Genomic DNA, 23920 nt, shown 5'->3' with positions numbered 1-23920 from the left:
TGACAATTTGAGTTAGAAGAAAACATTAAACATGTATCAACAAAGTTGCTTTCCATGTTCTGTTTTGATGTGACGAGGACGAGATCAGACCAATCTATGTTTGGAAAATTAAATTTGCCAAAGAAGACAACTGTGGCATTAGAAAATTGAGTCTTTAGAGATTCTAGTGCTTCAAGAAACATGGGAATGAACGTGCTGTAGGAATCTGGCGGGCGATAGCATGCTCCTAAGATTACGTGTGGATGAGCTGCTTTACAGCACACAAACACTATTTCAAGTGAGGTAGGTATATTGATGTGGAAGCAGTTAAGGTCAGCTGGTCAGAAATCTTGTGCAATAATAATTATTGGGCGTTTGTTATCTCTGCTTGAAATAAGTACTTTTTCTTTACCTTTGAAATCGGTGAACTTTAACAAAATTGGTCTAGTTTTATTAGGTGAATAAGTTCGAAGCCTGTGTGTGCATTCTATGTCTCTTGGGAAAATACTTAATTTGAGGTGATTGCTTGAAAACCTGATAATTTTTTCCTCGGATTTTGCCCAATTCTCGTTTGACTCATCATCTATCCCGTAAAACACCAAGTTACTTCCCCTTGTTCTGTCGTCTGCGACATCTGTGCACGCAGTCCTTTTTCAATGTGATGCGCATTTACCTCTGCAAGCTCACGCACACTCTTTACATCTGCTTTGATTGCCATCGGGGATCGGAACTCCCCTTCAATTTTCTTAAGTCTCTCTTTTATGGCATTGAGCATTTTATCATTATTAGCCTGTTTTTCTCGAATACTTTTTATTTAGCCGAGTAGTGTTGAGTGGCCGCTTTTTAGTTCACGCAAAGCTGCCAACACATTAAAGTGTTCATCACTGGCAGAGGCACGAGTGGCAGGTCCTGGGTTTAGCTCAACATCGCCACACTGTATCAAGAGACTCTTTGTGATAATCACACAATCGCAAAAAATAGGAAATGCTGTGTTTAGGCCCGGCAGCACTAAGAGACCCCGGTAACTTGTGGCTTTAGTAAACAAGGAAAAATGGTTAGCTGTGCAAAGAATAATCGTGTGCGGTGAGTTGGTGTCGTTGTGCGCCACCGAGCCCACTGAAAGCAGCGATCATGTCACATTGCTTTTTATGGGTGCTGTCACGTGCGGAAAAGTTGAGGGTGTGTGGTCTCGGACGGAGCATCTGCATCAGCGAGGGCGGCTGCACAAGTGAGACAGCAGGAGCCGGACACTGTCGTTGTCGCTCGGGATCAGACGCTGGGCTGAGGCCTGCAAACGTGGTCCTTGAGGGGCATAGCCATCAACCGGCAATGTCATCGAATGGAAGTCGAGGGCCGGACAGAGGGTCCTATGGATGAAGACTGAGGGTATCCCTGACAGGATGCGCAGACGAAGCCTCTCGGAAGGACGACAATCGAGCAGCCATAGCGCGTTGAAGCGGTAAACTCTGGTAGCAGTCATTGTCCTGGAAACACTTATGATGGCACCACAGGGTAGTAGGCCACGACAAGTAGCTGCGCAAAGAATAATGGCGTGCGGAGAGTTGGTGTCATAGCGACCGTGCCAGCGAGCTCACTGAAAGCAGCGATGATGTCACAGGCTTTTTATGGGTGCTATCACGTGTACAAAAGTTGCGGGTGTGTGGTCCCGGACGGAGCATGTGCAGCGGCGAGGGCGACTGCACAGGCGAGGCGGCAGGAGCCGGACACTGTCGTTGATGCTCGGAATTGGACGCAGGGCTGAGGCCTGCAAATGTGGTCCTTGAGGGGCGTAGCCATCAACCGGCAATGTCATCGAACGGAAGTCATGGGCCGGACAGAGGGTCCTATGAATGAAGACTGAGGGTATCCGTGACAGGACGCGCAGACGAAGCCTCCCGAAAGGACGACAATAAAGCAGCTATGGCACGTTGAAGGGGTAAACTCTGGTAGCAGTCGTCCTGGAAACACTTATGACGGCACCAGGGGTAGCAGGCCAGGACGAGTAGCTGCACAAAAAATAATGGCGTGCGGTGAGTTATTGTCATAGCGACCGTGCCACCGAGCCCACTGCCATATAGGGTCAAACAGTGGAGCTGTCGTATTGTGTGATTTTGTCATGTTGGGTCAAACAGTGGACACTGCCACCACCTTGTATACCAAGAACACTGATACTGAAGCGCCCTTCGAACGGGGTAATCAGTGAGCCAGGGGTCACGAGGTTGCAAGTCATATACCCCGCCCCTAAAATGAAAATGCAGGCTTCCAAGTTTCCCGGAATGCAGGGAAGTTTCGGAGGCGAAGGGGTAGCAGTGTGGATTTTGGTTACCTCCACTCGCGACCCTTCTATATAAGTCCGTAGAAGGACCCGCACAAATAGTCGTTCCGGCGTGCATGGTAATGTAATTTTGGTGCCTGTAACCCCACGATTGATTTAACGTGTGTTGTTTTTCTGGTATGTGCAGTCTTGGTGCCCGATGGTGTGATGGAGGCAGACGATGGCACCTTGCGGTGGCCGCCTGAGCAGTGCAAGGCGACGTCATGGCCGACCAGCGCGTTTCCTTGATCGGGGCAGCCCAGCTGGCCAGCCAGCTGAGCACAAACCCTTCACAGGCGAGTCTCTTACTTTTTAATGCTTTGTACCGTGCACAGGTAATCCAGCTTTTTCCATCTTGTCTGCACTTTGATAGTAATGCCTGTTTTTTAACTCTTCATACAAGCATTATTTACTTGGTACATTAAAGGGGTTGTAAAACGTTCTCCGAAAGTTTAAACAAACTTTGTCTACAGAATCCTGGCAGTCCATTTAATGATATACCTCTGCTCATTTGATTGTCTGTGCCAGCGTCTCTATTTTTTTTCCAGTGCCCGGGTGAATGCTCTCTTCAGGTCATCGCTGCTGCGGCATCGCGGCGCTGCGCGAGTACACTAGGGTAGTTTTCTCGTCAAAAAAGGAGAACTCATTCAAGCGGCACTACCGGCATTGATGTATGCAGATGATATAGTGCTAATGGTCGACAACAAGAAATGTTTGCAGGGATTGATAGACATCTGCGATAATGAGGGAGATAGTTTAGATTTGAGATTCAGTAAGGGAAACTCAGCAGTCATAATTTTTAATGATAATGAAGGTAGTGAGCTTAGGATACAGGAAGATCGCGCTAGAAATAACAGATAAATACAAATATCTGGGCGTATGGATAAGCAATGGGAGCAAGTACCTTAGGGGACTCGAAATATATGTAATGACTAAAGGTAACAGGAATGCAGCAGTGATGAAAAATAGGCACTGTGAAATTACAATAGGTATGATTTTGTGAGAGAAATTGAAAGAGGTCATAGTTTCTGTTCTAATGTTCGGCAATGCGGTCTTGTACATGATATGAGAGGTTCAAGCAAGATTAGAAATTAAGCAACCTGGAATAGGTAGGCTTTCTTTAGGAGCTCACGGGAATACACCAAATCAGGGAGTACAAGGTTGTATGGGACGGACATCATTCGAGGGCAGAGAAGCTAGCAGCAAAATAAAAATTAAGGAGCGATTGGGAGAACGGGGGGAGGAGCGTTAGGCTAGGTAGGTTTTGAGCTATTTGTACACGATGAATGTCAATACAAAATGGAGGAAGCAAACCAGAAAATAAGCGGGTAAATACTTAGAATATAGCAGGGGGCGAAACCAAAAAAAACTATCGGGTAAAGAGAAGTTGAAGGAAACTGAGCACACATGTGAAGAATAGGCATGATTAAGAAGTCGGCACTCCATGAAAATTTATCGAAATTATAAGCAGGAAATCGCCAAGGAAAGGATCTATGATAATGCTCGGGGTAGTTCTCTACTGTTTCAGGCCAGGATGGAAGTATTGTGAACCAAGATTTATCGGGCCAAATACGAGGTGGTAGGCACGGTATGCAGTGCATGTGGAGGGAAATAGTAAACTGCTGAACACTTTATAATGTTCTGTAAAGGGCTTCACCCTATAGGCACGAGTGAAAATTGAATCCGTCACTGGAAATGCCAGTCCTTCACTATTGAAAGAAAAAAAAAAAAATCTAGTTTTTCTTCACTAAGTATTACGGCTAGGTGGCGTTAGACGCCACGTGATCTAAAGGGTACAGTCATGTCAACCCATCCATCTATCCATCCATCCATCTATACTCGAAACTGGCGCTGAACAGCTGCGGGTGTTAGGAAGCTGGCGAATTCATGTTTTCATGCGAGTTAATTTGCATTCGTGCTTCTTGCTGGCTTTCACGGGTACAGCGGGAATGAAAAGTAACACGAACATAGCGGTGCGCTGTATTCACCAAGCTCTGATCGTGGTGGCAACAAAAAGATGCTATATGGTCCTTGTCACATGTATAACTCTCTCGTTTTATCGATAATCTAGGCTACAACTGCTTAGAAATAAATGGGAGACAGAAAATAGGATGGATACAACATGTCCGCGTTTCTTTCCATGCCCACTGTAGGTATTCCGCTAGCAGTCTGTCAGACAGTGCTACCCGATCAATATTTGCATTTGAGTTTTACAGCATTCACGTTTTATTTTCTCTTTCAGGCTAGTGCAAGCTCATCATTTGCAGGCCTCAGTATTTATTACTATTGCCTTCTACCTCTCTGCATATCTTATGGAAAGAAGTCAGCTTCTCTTTTTTATTATTTCTCACTAGTGATAAAAAAAACAGAAAGAACTCACAGGTCCCCTTATGGATTCGCCTGAGAATGAAAGGTTAGAATCATCTTCGTTTTTTCCAATTCAATGCATTGAATGTTTCAAACTCCCCTCTGGGCTATTTCTGCACCCAACGTGGTTATCTTACTGCCTTAAAGTTTAGAGTTAAAGCTAGCTTTCTGCTCCTCAGCTGGTTTCACACAGCCCTCGTGATTGGCCCATTTCAACCATGCGAAGATGTAATATGATGCCGCCAAGTTATGTCACTTTCGATTCATCACTAAATTTTATGATCTGGGACGTCTTATGACGACGTCTTCACGTAATGATGATTTCTTGCATCACTACTGTTGACGTCACCGACGCGAGAAGACGCCAGATGTTGCCAGCGATGAATTTTCAATTTTGATGACAAATTTAAGACTATTGCTTTAATGTACTGTACGACTGTCATTCCGTGAAATTGCAGCTGCCGCTGGTGTTCGGGTAGAGTACTCGCAGTAATCAGGCAGGATAACTGTTCTCCTAATATATCTGCGTACTACGCTCGAATATGTACTCGTCATTTACAGCACAAATATTTTATACATTATAAGAAGTCGGGGCTGAAGACTTCCCCTAATGTTTGCAAGCATGGCAATTGGTGCCACTAAACGGGACTGCACTGCGTCCGAACAGTGAACAAATGTATCTATCAGTAGCAACACTGTCTTGCGATCACTGCCGTATGCAACTCTAGCATTACGCCCCGAAGCTGAAGGGGGGCCCATGGGAACCACATGAGTTATCGGTGAAACAAGTGACAATTATTATTGATGTAATGAATGCGTGCTTTTATGGCTAAACGGGGTGCCCCATGCAATAAAAGTATCCGGGTCGACAGCCATTCGGCCTCTACTCTGCTCGCCATACCGAATTAGGAGGCCAGAGGGAAGAAGAAAGAAACATAGCTGAGCAGCTGGATATTAAGGCTACAACAATCTGCCCACGAATACACAGATAAGCTCGAGCAATTGACAATAGACCGCATTTTTCACGCCCGTCTCTTTGGCTAAAGTTGAGCGCCTGTTCAAAACATAAGCCACAATTGGAAGAATTGAGCCACATAGGAAGCCGTTTTGTTTGTTTCGCGACGATTTCATTGTTTACTCTCTCAGATGGTAAAATCACCTGACAGAGTTCGTCATTTTTGGCACTTGTTTTCTCTCAGTGGCAACATATGTAATAATAAAAAGCTTTGCGAAGGGAATGGATGATCACCTGGAAGCAGTGTAGTGGCATTTTGTCCTATTTAGCTCACGAACTTCAGGTGTGTGTATGATGCGCTACGCCACTAGAGAGTAGCAAGTATCGGGGAACATCAGGCAACTAAGCTTCTGGCAAAGGCTTCTCTCAAAAATCGACTTTCCGTGAGCCAAAAAGCAACTCACAGTAGAGCGACCGTCACGGTAACAAGACGGTCTTCCGCAGAGTACTGTCATGAGCTATCTGGTGTCAACCTAACAGACGACGCGCGAGAGCGTCGATTAAGTAGTCGTGAAGGGCACATACCTCCAAAATGAGCTGGATGTCCAGAACTACAAGTGCTTCAGGATTCTCGTTTACAAGTTCTCATTATACCTTAAACAATGCAAATATAGCCCAAAACCAAACCAAATAGCAGCCTCGAATACAGCTGCAACATTCGCTTGCGCAGGAGACGACGCAGCAGAATGTCTACTCTGGTTACGGCGCCTGGCGGTGAAACAACGCCGCACTAACTCCGACGGCCGCTTCACATCGAAATCCACTTCTTTATCTGCGAGTTTCCTAAGGCGAGTGGATAGACCCCCCCCTCAATGCACTTTGCCAGGCGTCCTTACGAGGCTCTCGGAAACTGCGCACTTATTGGATTTTGCGTGATTTCGTCAGCAAACATGGCGGTGCCTACGACGTTGCTACAGGCAGCTGCCAGGCAAGACTAAATAAGCATGTTGAGTTTGCTGAGGCAATCTTGGTCGCGAGAAACGCCTTCTGATCATTTGGAGGCACGTGAAGAATCTTTGAGTGTGCCGAAAAACACTGTGATCATGCCTCTATCGACGCTGCACTTCTGTGCCGCTGGTAGGGTCGGTCCGTTTTCAACGACCGCAGGAGACTCGCAGAAGTGGACAGTCATATCCAGTGAAGATGAAGAAGACGTCGAGATGCTGGTCTCGGTAAGTTCTTTTTTGCAGTTGCGAACAGAGCCATAAAATGTCTCGGTGCAGTCAAGTTCGCAAACGATGCTCGGGCAGGCGCACCTTTGCCTCTCGCTCAGTGTCATCTTTTTATTCCTAAGATTTGTATGGCAGAGCAAACCCGCCTTTAAAAAGTGGTGTCATACTTCTTTAGAATGTTGGCTGTGAAGGCCAATTCAAAAGTGCCATTTAGGACAACGTACCGGGCAGTCCTTAAATGTCGTAAGGGTGCCTGGCATAGTGCATTGTGGGGGGCTCTATTCGCTCGCCTTTGTAAACTCGCATCTGGGCACTGAAGAAAATAGAGGGGGCGCTTTCTGTGCTCATCCAACAAGGTGCACCTTTGGTTTCCCAGCTCACGTTCCCAGCTCACATCAACTGGGCAGCTGGCGTTATTTTAAGCCAGCCAATGAAGTGTCTCTCGTCGACACGTCATGACAATGCAGCGCTGTTTTCGCGCCTTGCTTGACCGTGGTTCGTAGCATCATACTGTTTGGCGGCGTCATCATCATCCGACCTTCCCGAACTACAGGGTCTTCAGCCTGAGCGGCTTTTGGGCTTTGAGCCGTACCCTGACTTACCCATGTGAGTTCGAGATCGGCCCCCGTCTGAGCAAGGCGGCAGCGACGACGATCGCGACAATGGCGACAATGATGGCGATGAGGGCGGCGAAGATGCCTGCGCCCATGAAGCACTCGTATCAAGACTGCATGGTAGAAACTCCGCTTGCGGAAGCTTCGACCATGAGCCTCCACTCTGAGCCCATACCATCGGGGGTCGTCGCAGTTGATTGCTCGAAGCACTGTTCTGCCTTATGGCTCACTCGGCAGCTTGTGAGAGCGAACCTTGTTTGCACTTTGAGAAGTTGTGCGTGCGGCACTGTCTCACGACGCACATGGTTGAAGTAGTGATGACTAAGCGCTGGACACATGGTGCGATTGAGCATCCAATGCGGCGTGCGATGCCGCACGCGACGTAAGACGCTTTACGACACATCGGGTAAACGAGCCATCAGCGCTCAGGCTTCGCACCATGTACGGCACCTCATCTTGCACACTCGGAAGACATCGCATCCTTTTTATCAAGCACAAAATAAACAACTGCACACAGTCATGCTTCGTCGTCTGATAACATCGCCAACAAACCTATGTCTTCGCGAGCGACAGACATCGCCACAACCCACATTCATTCTCGACACTGAGCAGGCCTAGCAAGGCCGAAGTTCTCAATAGTGCTGCTGGCTCTTTGGCGTGAACTCATTGTCGAGCGCTTCTTTTTACCAATGCCATAAAAACTTGTACACTTATATGATGCTTTACCTGTGCAATAGGTTTTCTCAACGACCTCGATGTAAAGAGCAAAGGTGGGAACAAAGCTGGCCGGTTTGCCGAGAGGGCCGATGTTGCAAGGCAATGGATGTTGCTTTGCGTAAATATGGCACACTTCAAGCATCACTTCATTCATTCGGAGTTATTTGACATGAGAAACAGTTTATCCAATATTTTTCATGGCGATGGCAATGACAATATCCACAATACCTAGGCGATCTGGGCCATCGGAGCGGCGACGGTGAGGAATAAACTTGCGACGGGCGCCCACCAGCGGCACCCCATGTCACGCTGCGCTGTTTTTAGCGGCCGCCGCCAGACCGGTGTGGCTGCCGCGCACCTACATTTAGCAAGTTAGATGCTCGCTCGGCAGATGACTCATTGTTATGGTAGAGCATACAACTCCAAGTGCAAAAAGTGCTCTATTATTTTCTGAGATACGAAGCAGCTTTTTGACTAGCCTGTGTAACGCTGTCCCTCTGTCATGCAAGGTTCTTTTATATGTTCAGTAATAAGAGCTCTCTAAGTTTTAAATCTACGAGAGACTTAACGAAGTGACAAAACCGTTTGTATCAAAACTCAAACAAGAAGTTTAATTGAAAAGTAAGAAGACGAAAATCCCCCATAAAACGAAACAACTAATAAACACTTAACTGTACACAGTGGAATCCATCTATCAACACTCTACAAAGAAGTTTAAAGTGTTCAATTGAATCTAATGACCGAATGGGGCTGAGCGGTGGAGTGGGGCAAGATATTTGTTCGGTCTCATCCTCACGCTGAATTCTGGCGTCAATGAGCAAACCAGAACGCGGGGATTCCGGCTTGAGGACGCGGTCAAGACGGGGGATGAAGGAACGCTGGCTGCTGACGACACGTCCAGAAACCAGACCGGAACGTGGTGGCTCTGGCTTTAGGAGTATGGACCAGTCAGTGACGAGAGAACGCAGGCTGGTGGCGACGCGTCAGGGAACCAGGGTCAACCTGGCCAAGCAGCTGGGCGCACAGCTCGAGCCCGTAGCCCGACGGCTGTTGCTCGCCTGTTGGAACCAAAGTCCGCCAGCCCTGGGTAGGAGTTCAGGACTGAATGGCCACGGTCCTCTCGTGCGGGAACACGACGGCAGGAGGCCCCGGCCGGTTGAAGTCCTGCAGGCTTGGGTCCGACACCCGATGGCCCATCTTCAGCATCCGGTTTGGTGACGACCTTCTGCTTGCCCCGTCTTCTTCGAACTCCCCTTGATCTGCTCTGCTCAGGCTTCTGCTTCCGCTCTGGCCCACTTGTCCCGATTGGAGATTCTGTACTTTCATGGTACCCAGCCATTGGGCCTTGAAATTTCCGTGGTCTATGTTCATTGGTTACCTTATCTTTTATTTTGTTCACGGGGTGCCACACGTTTTCATGCATGCGACGTCTTCACTGCCATCGTCATCGTTGGTGTCTAGGCAGCACCGCACGTGCACTCTGTTCTCTTCTGTTTTTGTGACGCACATTTTCCAAAGGCGCGCACTTTGAACGCGCACTCCGCTCATCACATAGGCCCCCCTTTAAATCAAGTTTTTTTTCCCGAGAAAAAAAAAAAAAATTGCTGTTGAGTGCGCATTTCGCACTACATCACAATTTACCCACTTATATGTCTGCCACACGGTTCACTGAATTGTCCAAAGGTCCGCATTCACTAACCTGAAAATACGCAAGAAGTGAGAAAAAGTATGAACACATCTAGGGGATTGTGAAAATCCCCAAATTAGCCTGTCTAGTACACCACCTTTTCTTTTTTTTTTTCATATATACCCTATCATTTCAAAAACTATACATCATGTTAATGTTACATTGCATGTAACTTCTTCAACTATTTACGAGCAACACCCTTTCGTGGTCCGCAATCAAGATCCAAAAGAAACCACCGGGAAATCGAACTTGACGCTTAAGTTATAGCGTCCCAAACAAGACGTTTAACGGCTCTGACCATTTGACAAGAGTAAGGAATCGGACGCCAGTGGAAGAATTCTCGACCGTAAGCCCATCTGAACCTAAAGCTGTGTATCACCAGGCGCCCAACCTCTAAATCACAAGTATACAGGCTGAAATGTCTGTATGCCAGTCGGAGGCGATGCCTCCAGGTGCACCAGTACAAACACGCCTGCATGACTTCATCCTTCCCAGGAACACCTTGCTTGAGCTCGTAAGCCGCTAATCGTTCAGATCTCTTAACAGAAGCGACCTCTTCAACCGATGATGCCAGAGAGCACCAGTCTGCGTCCTTCCTCATACAATGACCGGCTGGACCATTACTGCCTTCTGGTTCACTTTCCATCACTTCAGCTTTTTGGTTTGCTTGTTCATCAAAACTTTCAACCCTTCTGCCTGGGTCATCGTGACTGCCCTCATTGTCACATATAGCTGACCTACATTGCAACTCTACTCTCTGCTCTTCAACAAGTGCTTTTGCATTTTGCTGCAATATTCTCATAGAAGCATCATCTACAATTTCCCGATAACTCAAGCCATCTCTCTGTATGGGCAAGTTGTAATCATGGTGAAAAACCATGTTCGTAGCGTCTGTTGCTATCTCCAGTGGCCCAAAACAATAGGAAGCAGGTACATCAGAACTTTCATTATGGCATTCGCCGGCATTACCTAGGAGACCTTTTACTGCTCCTTCAGGGGAGCTATTCAGAGGCAATCCTACCTCTGGATAAAGTGCGCTTGACCTCTCACAGGTTTCAAAACGCTCTTTACTCTGAATGGAACGTTCTTGTTCCATGCTCACAAAGCATTCCTGCACTTCAATAAGCTTCTCGAGTCTCCTAGTCTTTTGACTGTCATACTCTTTCCCTGTCATACTCTTTCAGAGTTTCTTTCTCTAGCGAAGGGTCATGACGAGGTGCAGGGTCAGCCTCACGTAAATTCAAATCGCTTCCGTAGTAACTGCTGTCAGAGCACACCTCATCCACTGGTTGACTACTCTGGCTCTCAGACCATGTATATTCAGGGTTTTCCCTTTCAAGCCACTGCTGCAAATCCTCATGTTCCAGTTCCAGCAGTCTCTTCTTTTCACGCATCTCTATCTCGAGCACCCTTTTCTTTTAACGCATTTCTAGCTCAAGCTGCTCCTTCTTAGCGCGTGTCTTTCGCTCGAGCTTCTCTTTCCTAGCCCGTGTTTCTCGCTCGAACTCCTCTCTCTTAGCGTGTGTTTGCAATACAATCTGCTGCTTTTTAGCGTCGCATATCGCAGCCTGTTCCTTTTGCGCTTGTGCCATTTGCTTGTCGTACCACTCCTTGAACTCCGCTCCCTCGAGACCTATACTTTCTGCCAGATAGATCTAATAATTTTGATGTGCTTTTCATGACTTTCATCGTGTCGCAAAATCTACATAAAAAACAAATGACTCTGTCCTGTCGCGGACGCCAATTTGTCATCAAGGTTCTTTTAGATGTTTATTAAGAAGAGATCTCTAAGGTTTAAACCTACGAGAGACTCAACGAAGGGACAAAGCTGTTTGTACCAAAACTCAAACACGAAGTTTAATTTAAAAGTAAAAAGACGAAAATCCCCCATAAAACGAAAATACTAATAAACAGTTACCGTATTTACTCGATTCTACCGCGCCCTCGATTGTAACGCGCACCCGATTTCCACAGCGAAAAAAAAAAAAAAAGTATGACATCGATTGCAACGCGCACCCATTTTTCTCGCTGGCCCGCACGATCACACCACTCGAAAAAACGACTCCTTTCGGGAGCGTCTTCCATTTAAATATGAGGTACGGGCGAAGCTTGTGCCCATCTGACGTGTAACAGAGCATTTCCGTCACTGTAGTTTTACCGTGGACCGATGTCAGCACGCGAACTTGCTTCGCCCCCTTCTCGACGGTTGTGGTGCCAGGCATGTCGAAGTAAAGAGGCGTCTGATCGGAATTCCCGATTTGCCCAAGCAGGTAGCCGTTGTTGCGCCGCAAGTTTAGGACGAACCTCTGAAAACTGTGAAGCTTTTCATCGTACTCCTCCGCAAAACTTTTCGCATATGCATGTTCCCCTTTGGAGGGAAAAGCCGTTTCTCTTCATAAAGCTAGTTAGCCAGCACCTGCTCGCTTTAAACTGGCTCCGCATTAGACCTTTTTCTAAGACTAATTGCATAGCTCGTGCTTGGAGCAGTTCTGTCGTCACGGGCCGCTGTGCCGCTCGCTGCTCAAGCACATACTCGCCGAGCAGCTCTTTAATTTGCGGAAACCGACCCTGCAGTGGTCCACTGAATCCTTTGCGTGAAGCTTTGCTGTCGACAATCTTCTGCTTTTGTTTCCGCCGGTCCCGCACGCACGTTTCAGGAACTCCGAACGACCGCGATACGGCCCGATTTCCGTCCGTTTCTGCACACGCGATGACTTTTCTTTTAAAAGCAGCATCGTGGTGCACTCGAGTTTTTGCAGTCGGCCCTTGCACGCCGTTGATGCTAATTCACTACTAGATGACGAACTCCTCAGCACACGTACGAAGTGCCGCACATGGGAAACACATAGGCAGAAATGCCCGACGCGCCATGCCGACGCACGTAGGGGGCGGCCATTTTGGATTTGCCGATGGCAATAGATTGACCGTAATTTTTTCGTTCGTACTCAATTCTAACGCGCATGCGATTTATGAACTCGCTTAACCAGAAAAAAGGTGCGCGTTAGATTCGAGTAATTACGGTAACTGGACACGGCAAAATCCATCTATCAACACTCAACGAAGAAGTTCAAAATGTTCAATTGAATCTAACGTCCGAATGGGTCTGAGCGGTGGAGCGGGGCAAGATATTTGTTCGGTCTCACCCACCCACCTGCAATCAGAAGATTGCAGGTTCGAGTCTTGTCGCTGACACCAATTTTCACGAGGCTGTTTAACGGGCAAGCTCTCGTGTAGGTTCGTGTAAAGGGAAAACCACCGATGACATAACCATCATCGGGAGATGAGCTGACGAGACCATTTTTAACACTTACCTCTCCACATGAGAACACGAACATGAGTAGGGCAGACCTAGAGGAGTTGGCAAGACGCATGGTTCTAAAAGGCGATGAAGTGGTGGCTTGGAATGTGAGAGGCGCACTCAGAAAGAGAAGGAGGAGGAAATGGAGTTTGAAATAGAACTGAGAAAGAAGGAAAATGATATTGAGGAGCTAAGCAAAAGACGCTTCGGCCCCTTCCAGTTTCAGCCGCATCTGAAGCGTTTTCAGATGCCGTTCGTTTGACACCTTCATTTATTGACGCGGTTGAAATCATGTCGAATACACGAGAGCTAATGGCCTTGGCGGATCGCATGGGGATTGATGGGGCGGATTTTAAAGCATGGTATGAGGAGAAGGAGGCGCGAGCGCGAGAGGAACGGGCTGCGAAACAAGAAGCTCAAAACGAGCAGTTGGAACGGGAGACGCAGGCCAAGAAGGAGCAGCTGGAGTTCGAGACAAGCGAGAAAGAAAAACAGCTCGAACTGGAGACAGGGGTGAAGAAGGAGCAGCTTGAATTCGAGAACCAAAACCTGCAACTGCGTCTTAGACGTGTCGAAGTGAGGGCACTAAAAGGTAGAGACTGGCGAGAGGAATATTCGTATCTGAGTTTCAAAGAGCAGATAATTGCTTTGTTTTCAAATGGTAGCACTTTTACGCGTAATTCAGTCTCTCTTTTTGATGGCAGACTTGAGAACGCTTGTGATGAAACTTAAGGTGCAGATTCCCTACAAGTGGACGACAGAGTCGAAGAGAAGAGTGAGGGCAAAACCAGTCGAGGTTTGGTGACCATGATCAACACGGCTTCGCAGGAAGTTTCAGAGAAGGGACAGTCAAGTTCCTTATATAGCCATGTGGCTACACGAACTGGTGCAACCGAATGCACAGTTCTAGAAGAGGTATGGAGTTCTCTAGACAGCCCTAATGAAAGGGCGTTTGATGTTCACATAGAGTGTACATCCGAAAACCAAGGGGCAGTCTCTGAAAGAGGTGCCGATTCTTCCGGTGCACGAAGTAAATTAAGTAGCAAAGCAAGGATCGTATGCCTTGTTGATGAATCTAAGGCGGTAGCCGTAGAGTCATCCTGTGTAACACTGCCAGATGTAAGCAGTGGCACAGGCAAGGTCGAGAAACATACAGTTATCTCGCCTCAACATGGCGTAATGATTATGTCATGTCAAAGTAAAGATTGTTGTGTTCCGTGCGAAGAGCAAAAAATGACTACGAAATCATTCAGTTTAAAAAGCAAAAGTGAGTCAGATGAAGGAGCGTGTGACTTGTGTGCAAGCCAGGCGGAAAACTCAGAGAGTTGTAGTGCCTGTCTGTGTGCAGCCAGCTGTAACGACAAATGCTGTTGGTGTGGCTGATGGCCATGTGGGTAACTATCTTATGAACAGACAGAAGTTCATATTTAGTTCTGATGAGATTTACAGAAGTGAGCTGACAAAAAGGGCAGAAACACCTGTTCAAGTGTGTATGGCAGCGTCACAAGTGAAGCCAGTGACAAATGATGAAGATCCCGCATCACCGCTGTCATCGTTTGCGTGGGTGCGTCCATGCCTTGGTAGCAGAGTCTCCGCTGCAAGCACCGCGTCTCGCTATGTCGTGAAAAGGCTTATTTTCCTCTAAACATTTATGTGCATGCACTGTTCACGTCTTTAGCCGTTTGTTCTTCTTGCTAACCTCTTTCTACTTATGTATTCTGTGTTCTTTGTCTGCTATTTGTTTTTTAGGGGTTTCTAATGAGTGTTGGTGATTTGGGTGGAAGCAAATGGTCTCGTCAGCTCATTTCCCGATGATGGTTATGACATCGGTGGTATTTCCTTTACACGGACCTAAAAACCGATAGCAGCGGCGTGACCATGGTGTGCGAACCCCACGCTTCTGCCGCTCATGCTTGTAATCTTCGTAAAAAATGTGGACAGCAAATTAGATAATCAACCTCTGTCGGAGCAAAGAATTCGACAATATCGACAAAATGAAACTTCACAGAAGAAGGCCCTGAAAGCGCTACTACACTTTTTGCGATCGGCCGGCCTTACTGAGCGGTCGTAGCTAGGACGCCCTTCCTGTGCTTGTTTTCGTTTTCACATGAGTGCGCCTGCGTTTTTTTTTTTCCCTCTCTATCTACCCCCTCTTTCTTGCCCCTATTTCCCTGCTCCCAGCGCTGGGTACCAAACCAGATGCCAATATCTGGTTAACCTCCCGGCCTTTCCTTTCTCTCTCTCTCTCTCTCTCTAAGCCCCCTGATTTTGCCATCTTGAGACACGATGCCTCAACTTCTAAATGGTCATAGTCTGCTCATCACCGCTGAGTTGGTGCTGATCATGCTGCAATGAAAAGGATGGTGACGGCAGGTTATGTCGTCACAGCGCGAGCCACTGCTGATCGGACCATGACTTACCAGATCTGCAACACGCTGATACACGACATGTGCGCTATTATTAACTAGGCCATTAGATAGCCACTAAGTTAAGAGCCATGCACCATTTTTTCCTTGTTCTGAGTCACTTGAGCTTGAAGTATGGGGCAACCAGTACAATTGGTGTCTGGCAGGGAACATTACACTTCTGTGGACAAGGTCAGACTTTGAGCGCTACACGCTGGCTTCGAGAGCTCGGTCTATACGCTCACAAGCTGAACACGCGCATCGACGCGCTTGCAGCGAAATAGTTATTCATTGCTTTCTGCCATCACGTGTACACAAAGCAATTCCAACTGCCATTCCTCCCTGTATTTTTCAGCGCAGCTTGTTGGGACCGACGAGAAAAAAAAAAAGAAAACGGTTCAAGTGTGCTATAAACCCCTCAACTTGCTTTGAAATATTTGTAGCAGTGGATTTCTGAGGCATGAAGTTTTGACAATGAGGCCAATTAAAGATTGCTCAAAGAAGCATTGCATTGTTTAAAGGATCTCATCCAGTGTGGATTATGATGCTAACGTAGTGGCTCGTCATTAAAAACAAAGCACTATGTAGGAGAGACAGCTAGGGTCGGCTTGTGTTGTAAAAGGGAGAAACTGCACTACCACCCGAGGCTTTCGACTCCACGCTGTTTTGAAAAATTATTGCATCAGCATGCTCATTTCACAGTGGTGGCCTTGGGATGTTTACTGGCCCTATAGCTTAAAAATTTTGAAATTATGTTAGTATTGCTCTGTGGTGAGAAGTTTTGTTTGTATTGTTTCAAGTTATGTTTATACTGCTATCTGATAAGTTTTGGATACCAGTATCTTGAAAATTTCTAGATGTCTTTTATGATTCTCAGTATAAACTGTGTTGCTATCTGGCACCTGCAACCCCATTTGTTCATAGAATAAAGTGTTCATCTAGGCTGAAACCTGCTTTGCATATTTAAAGCTCAGTTTATCAATTGTGCACCACTACGAAGCATGGTACATTTTATTCTAAGCTTCCAAAAGCTGCCAGTCGCACTCTTTGAGTGGTCATAATATTTCACACAATGGTCATCAAGTGTTCAATAGAAAGCACTGATACACTGATATACATGCAGAAATGACCAATCACATATACGTGGGTATTGTGTTCAAAAAAAGAACTACTGTTAAAATGACAGTAATGCATTTTATGACGATCCGATAATTGAACAAAAGACTAAATATCTATAGACTGATATATGCCATATAAATGACCAATCAAACTTATTCAAAAGCTAATAGTACTGGTAAAAGTTTATCAGTCTGATATGAGACTGGTAGCACTGGTAAGAAACTGTATCAGACTGATATGCATGTCTATAGGAACTGGAAAGACTTTGTATCAGTCTGGTACAAGACTGGTACAACTTATAGGAAACTGTATCAGACTGATTCAGATCTCTATCAGAATTTTTGCTAGGGAATTCACATTCACAACCTGCTTGCTGTGCCTTGAATGTTAAGCACGCGGCGCGGATTTTGCCGAAAACTATAACATGTGCCGCGAGATCACAGCACGAGGTAGTGACCCTACAAAACACCTCGCATTCTTATGGTGTATTGTACTGTAGTCGCCACGGAAGAAGGTGGTCGTGGCCACGGTGGTCGCTGACTGCCATTATGGCTAGATGATTGCAGCCATAATGATGTGATAGATGGATGGATGAATGAATTGATATAGCTGCACCCTTTATATTGGGTGGCGACTAGCGCCACCTAGCTTAACCAACGCGAATATGGCAACACAGCGCATGACATCTGAAATTGCCGCTGCGCGCCCGTCATTGCACGTTTGCCACCTTGGAGGCTATTCACAGCGACACCATTTTACAGTAACTGCATTGATTGTTTATATATTATTTGCTGTGAGCTCTAAAAAAACTACCCTATAAAATTGTAAACACATGAAGTAAATGTTTCACAAATAAATATTGTTGTTTTCAAAAACTAAATTGCGTTGTGTTGAGGAAGAAGTCGTGGACTCGTGGTTGCATAAACTACTCGGGAGATCCACAAATGGCACTGCCATCGTCATCAATAGCAATTTCGTGGTGGCCTTGGCGCGTGTGTAGTGCATGTGAACATTGTTGCGTCTCATAATTACTCAGTATCCCGCTTGTACACTCGCAATTCTCCAAGATGTTTGGTTCCGCAATGATAATTAAGAATTAACAGTCCCGGTAAGTACATCGATCCGAAGGATACGGGCAGTTTTAATCCTCACAAGTGGTACCTGGTGTTCTGGAAGGATAACACATACTGCGGCCACTACCATGCTCAAGTGATTAAGCTTTACGGTAAGTCTGTGCCTCTTATTTTTCCGATACGAAAACAAAGAGGACAAAGCAGTTATTTTGAAGCTATTTACTAGTGATATTTTCTTAGGTACTGAGGATGATGCAAGGAATGCAACAGAAAAACGACCATCCATTCCGCAGACCCGATTGCTACTCCTCCAATAGCTGCAGTTCAAATGAAGTGGACAATGAGTTGTTTAAAAAAAGTAAGTTGCAATTGGTCACACTGCAGCTGATATGCTACTTGCAGCGTAATTATTATCAACAGCCAAGTTTGGCTATCGTTGACATTGCGTCTGATGTGCTACTGCGGCGCAATTACAATCGACAGCCAATTTTGCTCTGCACGTGGTGCCGTGTCACACATGAAGCAGCAATGCTCTGATATACTCCCCCCCCCCCTTAGTGAATATATCAGAGCATCAATGCTCCACTACTGCGCGGGCGCCGGAACATCGTATTGAAGGTGGTGGTAAAGTTGCAGTATGCTGAAAAGCTATTTTATTTTATTCTATCGTGGTATGAGCGCAGCTTAGTCACAATTTTTTGTACAACTGACTGGTTTCAAATTATTTTTGCTTGTGCGGATATACGCACTGTTTGTGCTTGCGAACTAGCAGTGAAATTTGTGTGTTGGGTTGTCTGCACTTGTAAGAAACACGACATCAAGCTGCTGTTAAGCAGAAGACAAAGCACGTCAGCAACAATTGACTGGTTTCAAATTATTTTTGCTTGTGCGGATATACGCACTGTTTGTGCTTGCGAACTAGCAGTGAAATTTGTGTGTTGGGTTGTCTGCACTTGTAAGAAACACGACATCAAGCTGCTGTTAAGCAGAAGACAAAGCACGTCAGCAACCATTTTAAGAAGCAGCTGAGGGCTCAAAATACAAAGGCAGTAGAAAGAATAAGTCTACTGGAAAATGCTCTTTGCAGCAAAAATTTCCGAAAAGGTTTATCATTTCTTCATAATCTGTTGTAACGCACTGCTGATTGGGTTGTGTGCATCAGCAAGTTGCCCTATTCTTATAGCATGCAATTTTGCTGAAAAGCAGAATGCAATGTAAGCTCATGGGTGGCAGGGATGCATGCATGTTTTTCTAATCACTTGTAAATGTGCTTTTACAACTTTCACAGCGTGGTGGATATTAAAAAGAACACCACTTGGTCAAAATTTCTTGAGCCCTCCACTACGGCATTCCCTATAATCACACCATGGTTTTGAGATGTGCCATGCAATATATAATTACACTTTAATTGCATATCTCAACTGCACGCTATGTTTATCATATATGTTATTTGACCATGCACACCTAGGTTGCTACTGTGACAAATAAGGGTGCAATATACTTCATTTCTGCACACTCTACTTTTTTATTGCAGCAAAGAACCTTGTTCTTTGCCGGTGTTGCAGCCACAAGCCTCAAAAACAGAAGCAACTTGCACCTTTGCCACCACTATGTGCTGCCATGCTAGAGCCACCACAGCAACCACAGACAGCCCTGAAGTAGCCCACTCAAGTGTGAGGGAGGCTGTACCGCTTATCAATTATGTGCCCACTGACAGAGAGGTATCATAAAACTCTAGTATGCTTTGTCTTGAAGATATATTGCTTTGCTTTAATGAGAAAATGTGCATTGACAAACTGATGTGTGCACATCATCTTTGACTTGTTTTATAGGTGCATCTGGGCAAAGAAATTGCTGTTCTCAAGAGGTTGTACAATCACCTGATGGGCTTGAAAAGACAGACCCGTTTCGTTCATGAGGCGGCCGTTGCCATTTTTTATACAGCAGGCCTAGTCGGTAGAAGTGTTACTGGCGCAGCTTCCAATTATTCTAAAGGAGAGGTGAAATTTCCCTTGGAGAAAGAAACATATGCTGTGTTTTCAGGTAGGTGAAATTTTGCAATCTGATCAAAATTCATGGAAGTTGGTGGCTCCATTTTTGCACATAATCAGCTGAGGTTTCACTGCCAACTTGTGTTATAATTACTTACAAAGCTTCAAGTCTAACTTTTGCCTACTTGAGCGAGGTACTTTTATGCAAGAATCCACAAACTAATTTTAAAGAATAATAGAGAGGCAGACTGGTAGCACTCCTACTTATTTCCTTGTCATATTGACTACTGTCATATTGACTACTGTATTTAGAGTGCACATAAGTGTCACTTAATAAGAGCCCATAACTTGCTTTGTGTTTTATCATGCAGATTTCTTCAACCATTTTTTTGAAGCACACCGTTCTGATTGGAGAGGTTGAGCAAACGAAGAAGCTCCTCAATAAAGCTTTGGCGAAAAAAATTATTGACTTGATAAACTCAAAAGATTAACAAAAGAATGGCACATCAAATAAAATATTTTGTTTGATTTCCGTGTTCATATTTGTGCCCTGCTTGCTCTTATGTAGCGGTGCACCTTTCGGTTGGCTAAGCACCTATTTGCTTGTGGGCCTGTCAAAGTATATAGCTACACTTATAGGCTGGTACACCAGTACTGGTACACTGATGGACTGATACACTCATAGACTGATACTGTTACATGTGTAGATTAACTGATAGCCAGGCGGTAGTGACAACCGTGAACAGTAGGCCATCAGGCCCGCGAAGAACACGAGAACATCTTAAGCCCTCAGCCCAGAACGAACTGTGCTTTAATATTTTTCAAAACGGCCACCCTGCTGCTGTGCCAGGCTTGCACAGCTCAACACAACTATCAGCGCCGCGTGGGGGCACTGCATTTGAACCAACATTGTAACACTCCTCCCCTCTTAGGAGGAAGACTACGGGGAGTACCTATTCATTGGTTTCCTAGTTCTTGTGCCACGTCGCAACTTCGGCATGCTAGGCGTAGGCCCGACAAAGTCACTGTTCACATGCACACCCCGGCTGAGCGCAGTCCCGTCACTCTCTGTGGCACAGCTACTCCCAGAGAAGCTAGTTCCAGGTAGCTGTTCCTGATGAGGCACTTCTGGAATAGCTGGCGCAAGATGAAGCGGTGGCTCCAACTGTGGTGGAGCTGCAGCGATAGCAGTTTCAGGAGAGGCCAATGTTTCTGTCTGCACAAGGCGCAAGTGGTCGCTGTGTCGATTTCTTAAGGTGCCATCTTCAAAACGGACACTGGCTGATGATGGAGTGACGTCCACGACACTGGCAGGCACCCAGGGTGTGCCCCTGCGAAAGTTACGCACGTACACATCATCACCTGGCTGCAGTGATGGAGCCTGCCGGGACCCTTTGTCAGCATACAACTTCTGCTTGAGTTGTTTTAGGAATACAGATGCCTGCAGGCTTGGCCTGAGGACATCCAACGGAGTCTTGAACATTCCTGTCAAGAGTTCACACGGTGGACGACCTGTCACTTCATGTGGTGTGGTCCTATAGTGGAACAGAGACCTGGAGATCTGCGTTTGGAAGTTCCCAGAACCAGACTACTTGAGTTTGTTCTTCACAGTTTGTACAACTCTTTCAGCTGCACCATTTGAGGCAGGGTGATACGGCGGTACAAGCATGCGGCGTATTCCATTTCGAGTTAAGAACTCAAGGTACTGGGCACTGGTGAAGGCAGGACCGTTGTCTGAAACTATGACATCAGGCAGGCCATGCTGAGAGAATGCAGTTCTCAATGCAGAAATGGTAGCTTCTGCAGATGTAGAAGACACAGGAAAGACTTTTATCCACTTTGAGAACGCATCCACATTAACCAAGAATGTGTGACCTAGAAATGGTCCCCCAATATCAATGTGAAGCCTTGACCAGGGTCGCTGTGGAAAAGGCCATGGCGTCTGCTGAACTGGCTGTGCAGCTCGATGTTGAGTCTGGCACGTAGCGCAGCTCTTCACGCTGTTGGCAATATCATTGTCAATGCCTGGCCACCAAACATGGCTCCTGGCAATCATCTTGCTCTTCTCGATACCCGGGTGGCTGGCGTGAATAACACCAAGAACTTGGGTCTGCAATGACTTGGGGATCACTACTCTTGATCCCCAGAGTAGGCAACCCTCATGGAGACTGAGTTCTGAGCTTCTGGTATTGAAAGGATTCCACTCTGGTCCTAGTGGAAGGCTTTCTCCTTTCAGAACTGCAAGAACAACATGGCCCAGAAGTGGGTCATTTCGTGTGGCTTGGGCCAAACCACCTGGTGAAAGGAGTTTCGGATATGCTTCCTCTAGCAAGAAGATTTCAGCAGGTCGTGGTAATGCAGTAGTGTCAGTTGGGAGAGGCAGTCTACTAAGAGCATCAACGTGGCCGAGCTCTTTGCCAGGCTTGTATACAAGTTCGTACTCGTAAGCAGACAGCTTCAGAGCCCACCTGACCACTCGAGGCGAAGCTTGCACGGGAACGGGCTTGTTGGCACCCAGCAAACCAAGAAGTGGCTTGTGGTCAGTGCGTGCTTCGAATGAGATGCCCCACAAGTACTGGTGGAACCGATTCACACCAAACACTAAGGCCAGTGCCTCCTTGTCGAGTTGATTGTAGTTTTGTTCTGCTTTTGACAAGCTCCTCGAGGCATAAGCAATAGGATGTTCCCCGCCATCAGCATCTTTGTGCACTAGAACTGCACCTATACCATAAGGCGATGCGTCACAGCTGAGGCAAACAGGCCTGGCAGGGTTGAAATGCACTAGAACTGGAGCTCATGTCATTAAGTACTTGCAGGCATTGAATGCATCTTGTTGTTCATGTCTCCACTCCCACTTCTTCCCTTCACAAAGAAGTAAGTGCAGTGGACGAAGGAGCGATGAAAGATTGGGTAAGAAGCGCCTATAGAAGTTTACAAGTCCCAAGAAGCTCTGAAGTTCCCTGACATCCTGAGGCACAGGAGCATGCAAAATGGCTGCTACCTTGTCAACATTCGGGGAAAGGCCTTCCTTGCTGATGATGTGCCCGAGATACTCAACTTGCGGCACGAAGAAATGGCATTTTTCTAGTTTCAGCTTGAGGCCCGATTCCTGAAGCTTGCCAAGTACAGCACGAAGGTTGCGAAGGCGCTCAGCATTATCTGCGCCAGTCACAAGAATGTCGTCAAAATAGACTGCTACATGGGGCAGTCCCCTGAACAAGTTCTCCATCTCGCACTGAAATATGGCAGGAGCAGATGAGACACCAAAAGGCAACCGGGTGTACTGAAATAACCCCAGATGCGCCGAAATTGTGACATACTCCCAAGAGGCCTCACCAAGGACAACTTGCTAGTAGGCATCTCGCAAATCCAATTTTGGGAATTTCTCACCTCCAGCAAGCACAGTCCACAGGTCCTCGATCCTTGGAATGGGGTACTGCTCCACTATTGCCACTGGGTTCATGGTGACATCAAAGTCTCCACAGATTCTGACGCGTCCATTCATTTTGGTCACAGGAACAATAGGTGCAGCCCACTTTGCTGTCTTGACTGGAACAAGAATGGGATCTCTTCCTATAAAAAAACTTCTTGAGTTACTCCATCTGTCAAGGCGTACGGCAGTGGACGTGGCTTGAAGAACCGAGGCGAAGCATCTGAAGGAACATGTAGAGAAGCTTTAGCACCCTTGAATGTACCCAGGCCTTCTTCAAACACTTCGGCGTAGTCTTGGACTAGGTGTTTGACGTCGGAAAGTGCGTGGATGTTCACTTCAACATCGTAGACGCCAATGCCCAGCTCACGCATCCAGTTGCGTCCAAGAAGAGTGGGGGATCCGTCTCCGGTCAGAAAAATAGGTAGGTCGGCCTCTCTGCCATGAAACTTCACACTGACGTCAGCTTTGCCCTGAACCTTTTTTAGTTCCCTTGAATATTTTCGCAGAAGCACTTGTGACGGCTGCACAGGAACCGAAGGCAAAAGCTGAAGAAGACGCGACTTGGCCATGACAGAGACACTTGCCCTCTTGTCCACTTCCACGCGGAGCAGCTTGCCGCAAACGTCGACAGTCACGGTGAAAGGCGGAGGCGGCGTGGCGTAGTCGACTTGCCACATGTCAAAAACTTCGCAAAATGAAGTGGTAGCGGCGTCCTGCTTGTGTACCATATTAACGC

At 46.5% G+C, this 23920-nt stretch overlaps 2 protein-coding genes and 1 long non-coding RNA gene across 7 annotated transcripts in view; 2 read left to right on the top strand and 1 right to left on the bottom strand.

Annotated features, from left to right (window-relative positions):
* The window catches only part of LOC119168181 (uncharacterized), a 411631-nt gene that overhangs the window by 136519 nt on the left and 251192 nt on the right, over positions 1-23920 (top strand). For 2 of the 4 annotated variants that reach the window (XM_037419584.2, XM_075882494.1), the window contains exon 2: positions 2442-2589. In XM_037419584.2, the coding sequence (XP_037275481.2) occupies positions 2518-2589 (72 nt within the window). In that variant the 5' untranslated portion in view covers positions 2442-2517. Of the gene's footprint in view, positions 1-2441; positions 2590-6387; positions 6848-23920 lie in introns of those variants that run through there. The other 2 variants (XM_075882493.1, XM_075882495.1) reach the window with 1 other exon arrangement.
* Positions 1109-6390, bottom strand: LOC142783833 (uncharacterized). Its single transcript, XR_012888505.1, has 2 exons — positions 6201-6390; positions 1109-1985 (listed from the first exon to the last, which is right to left on the bottom strand). It is a non-coding gene; the product is annotated as an uncharacterized LOC142783833 (long non-coding RNA).
* Positions 6860-23100, top strand: LOC119166774 (uncharacterized). 2 transcript variants are annotated; one of them, XM_075882496.1, is made up of 4 exons: positions 6861-18118; positions 19295-19481; positions 19593-19803; positions 20123-23100. In XM_075882496.1, the coding sequence occupies exons 2-4, from the start codon at positions 19371-19373 to the stop codon at positions 20170-20172; spliced, it is 372 nt and encodes a 123-aa protein (XP_075738611.1). In that variant the 5' UTR covers positions 6861-18118; positions 19295-19370; the 3' UTR covers positions 20173-23100. The 2 variants fall into 2 exon arrangements, with proteins under 2 accessions (XP_037274008.1, XP_075738611.1); XM_037418111.2 differs by having other exon boundaries at positions 6860-19481.

This window comes from Rhipicephalus microplus, unplaced genomic scaffold (assembly GCF_043290135.1).
Source record: "Rhipicephalus microplus isolate Deutch F79 unplaced genomic scaffold, USDA_Rmic scaffold_12, whole genome shotgun sequence".
NCBI lineage: Eukaryota > Metazoa > Arthropoda > Arachnida > Ixodida > Ixodidae > Rhipicephalus > Rhipicephalus microplus.
The sequence above is the reverse complement of the archived record's forward strand: the minus strand, read 5'-3'. Positions and strand labels throughout refer to the sequence as shown.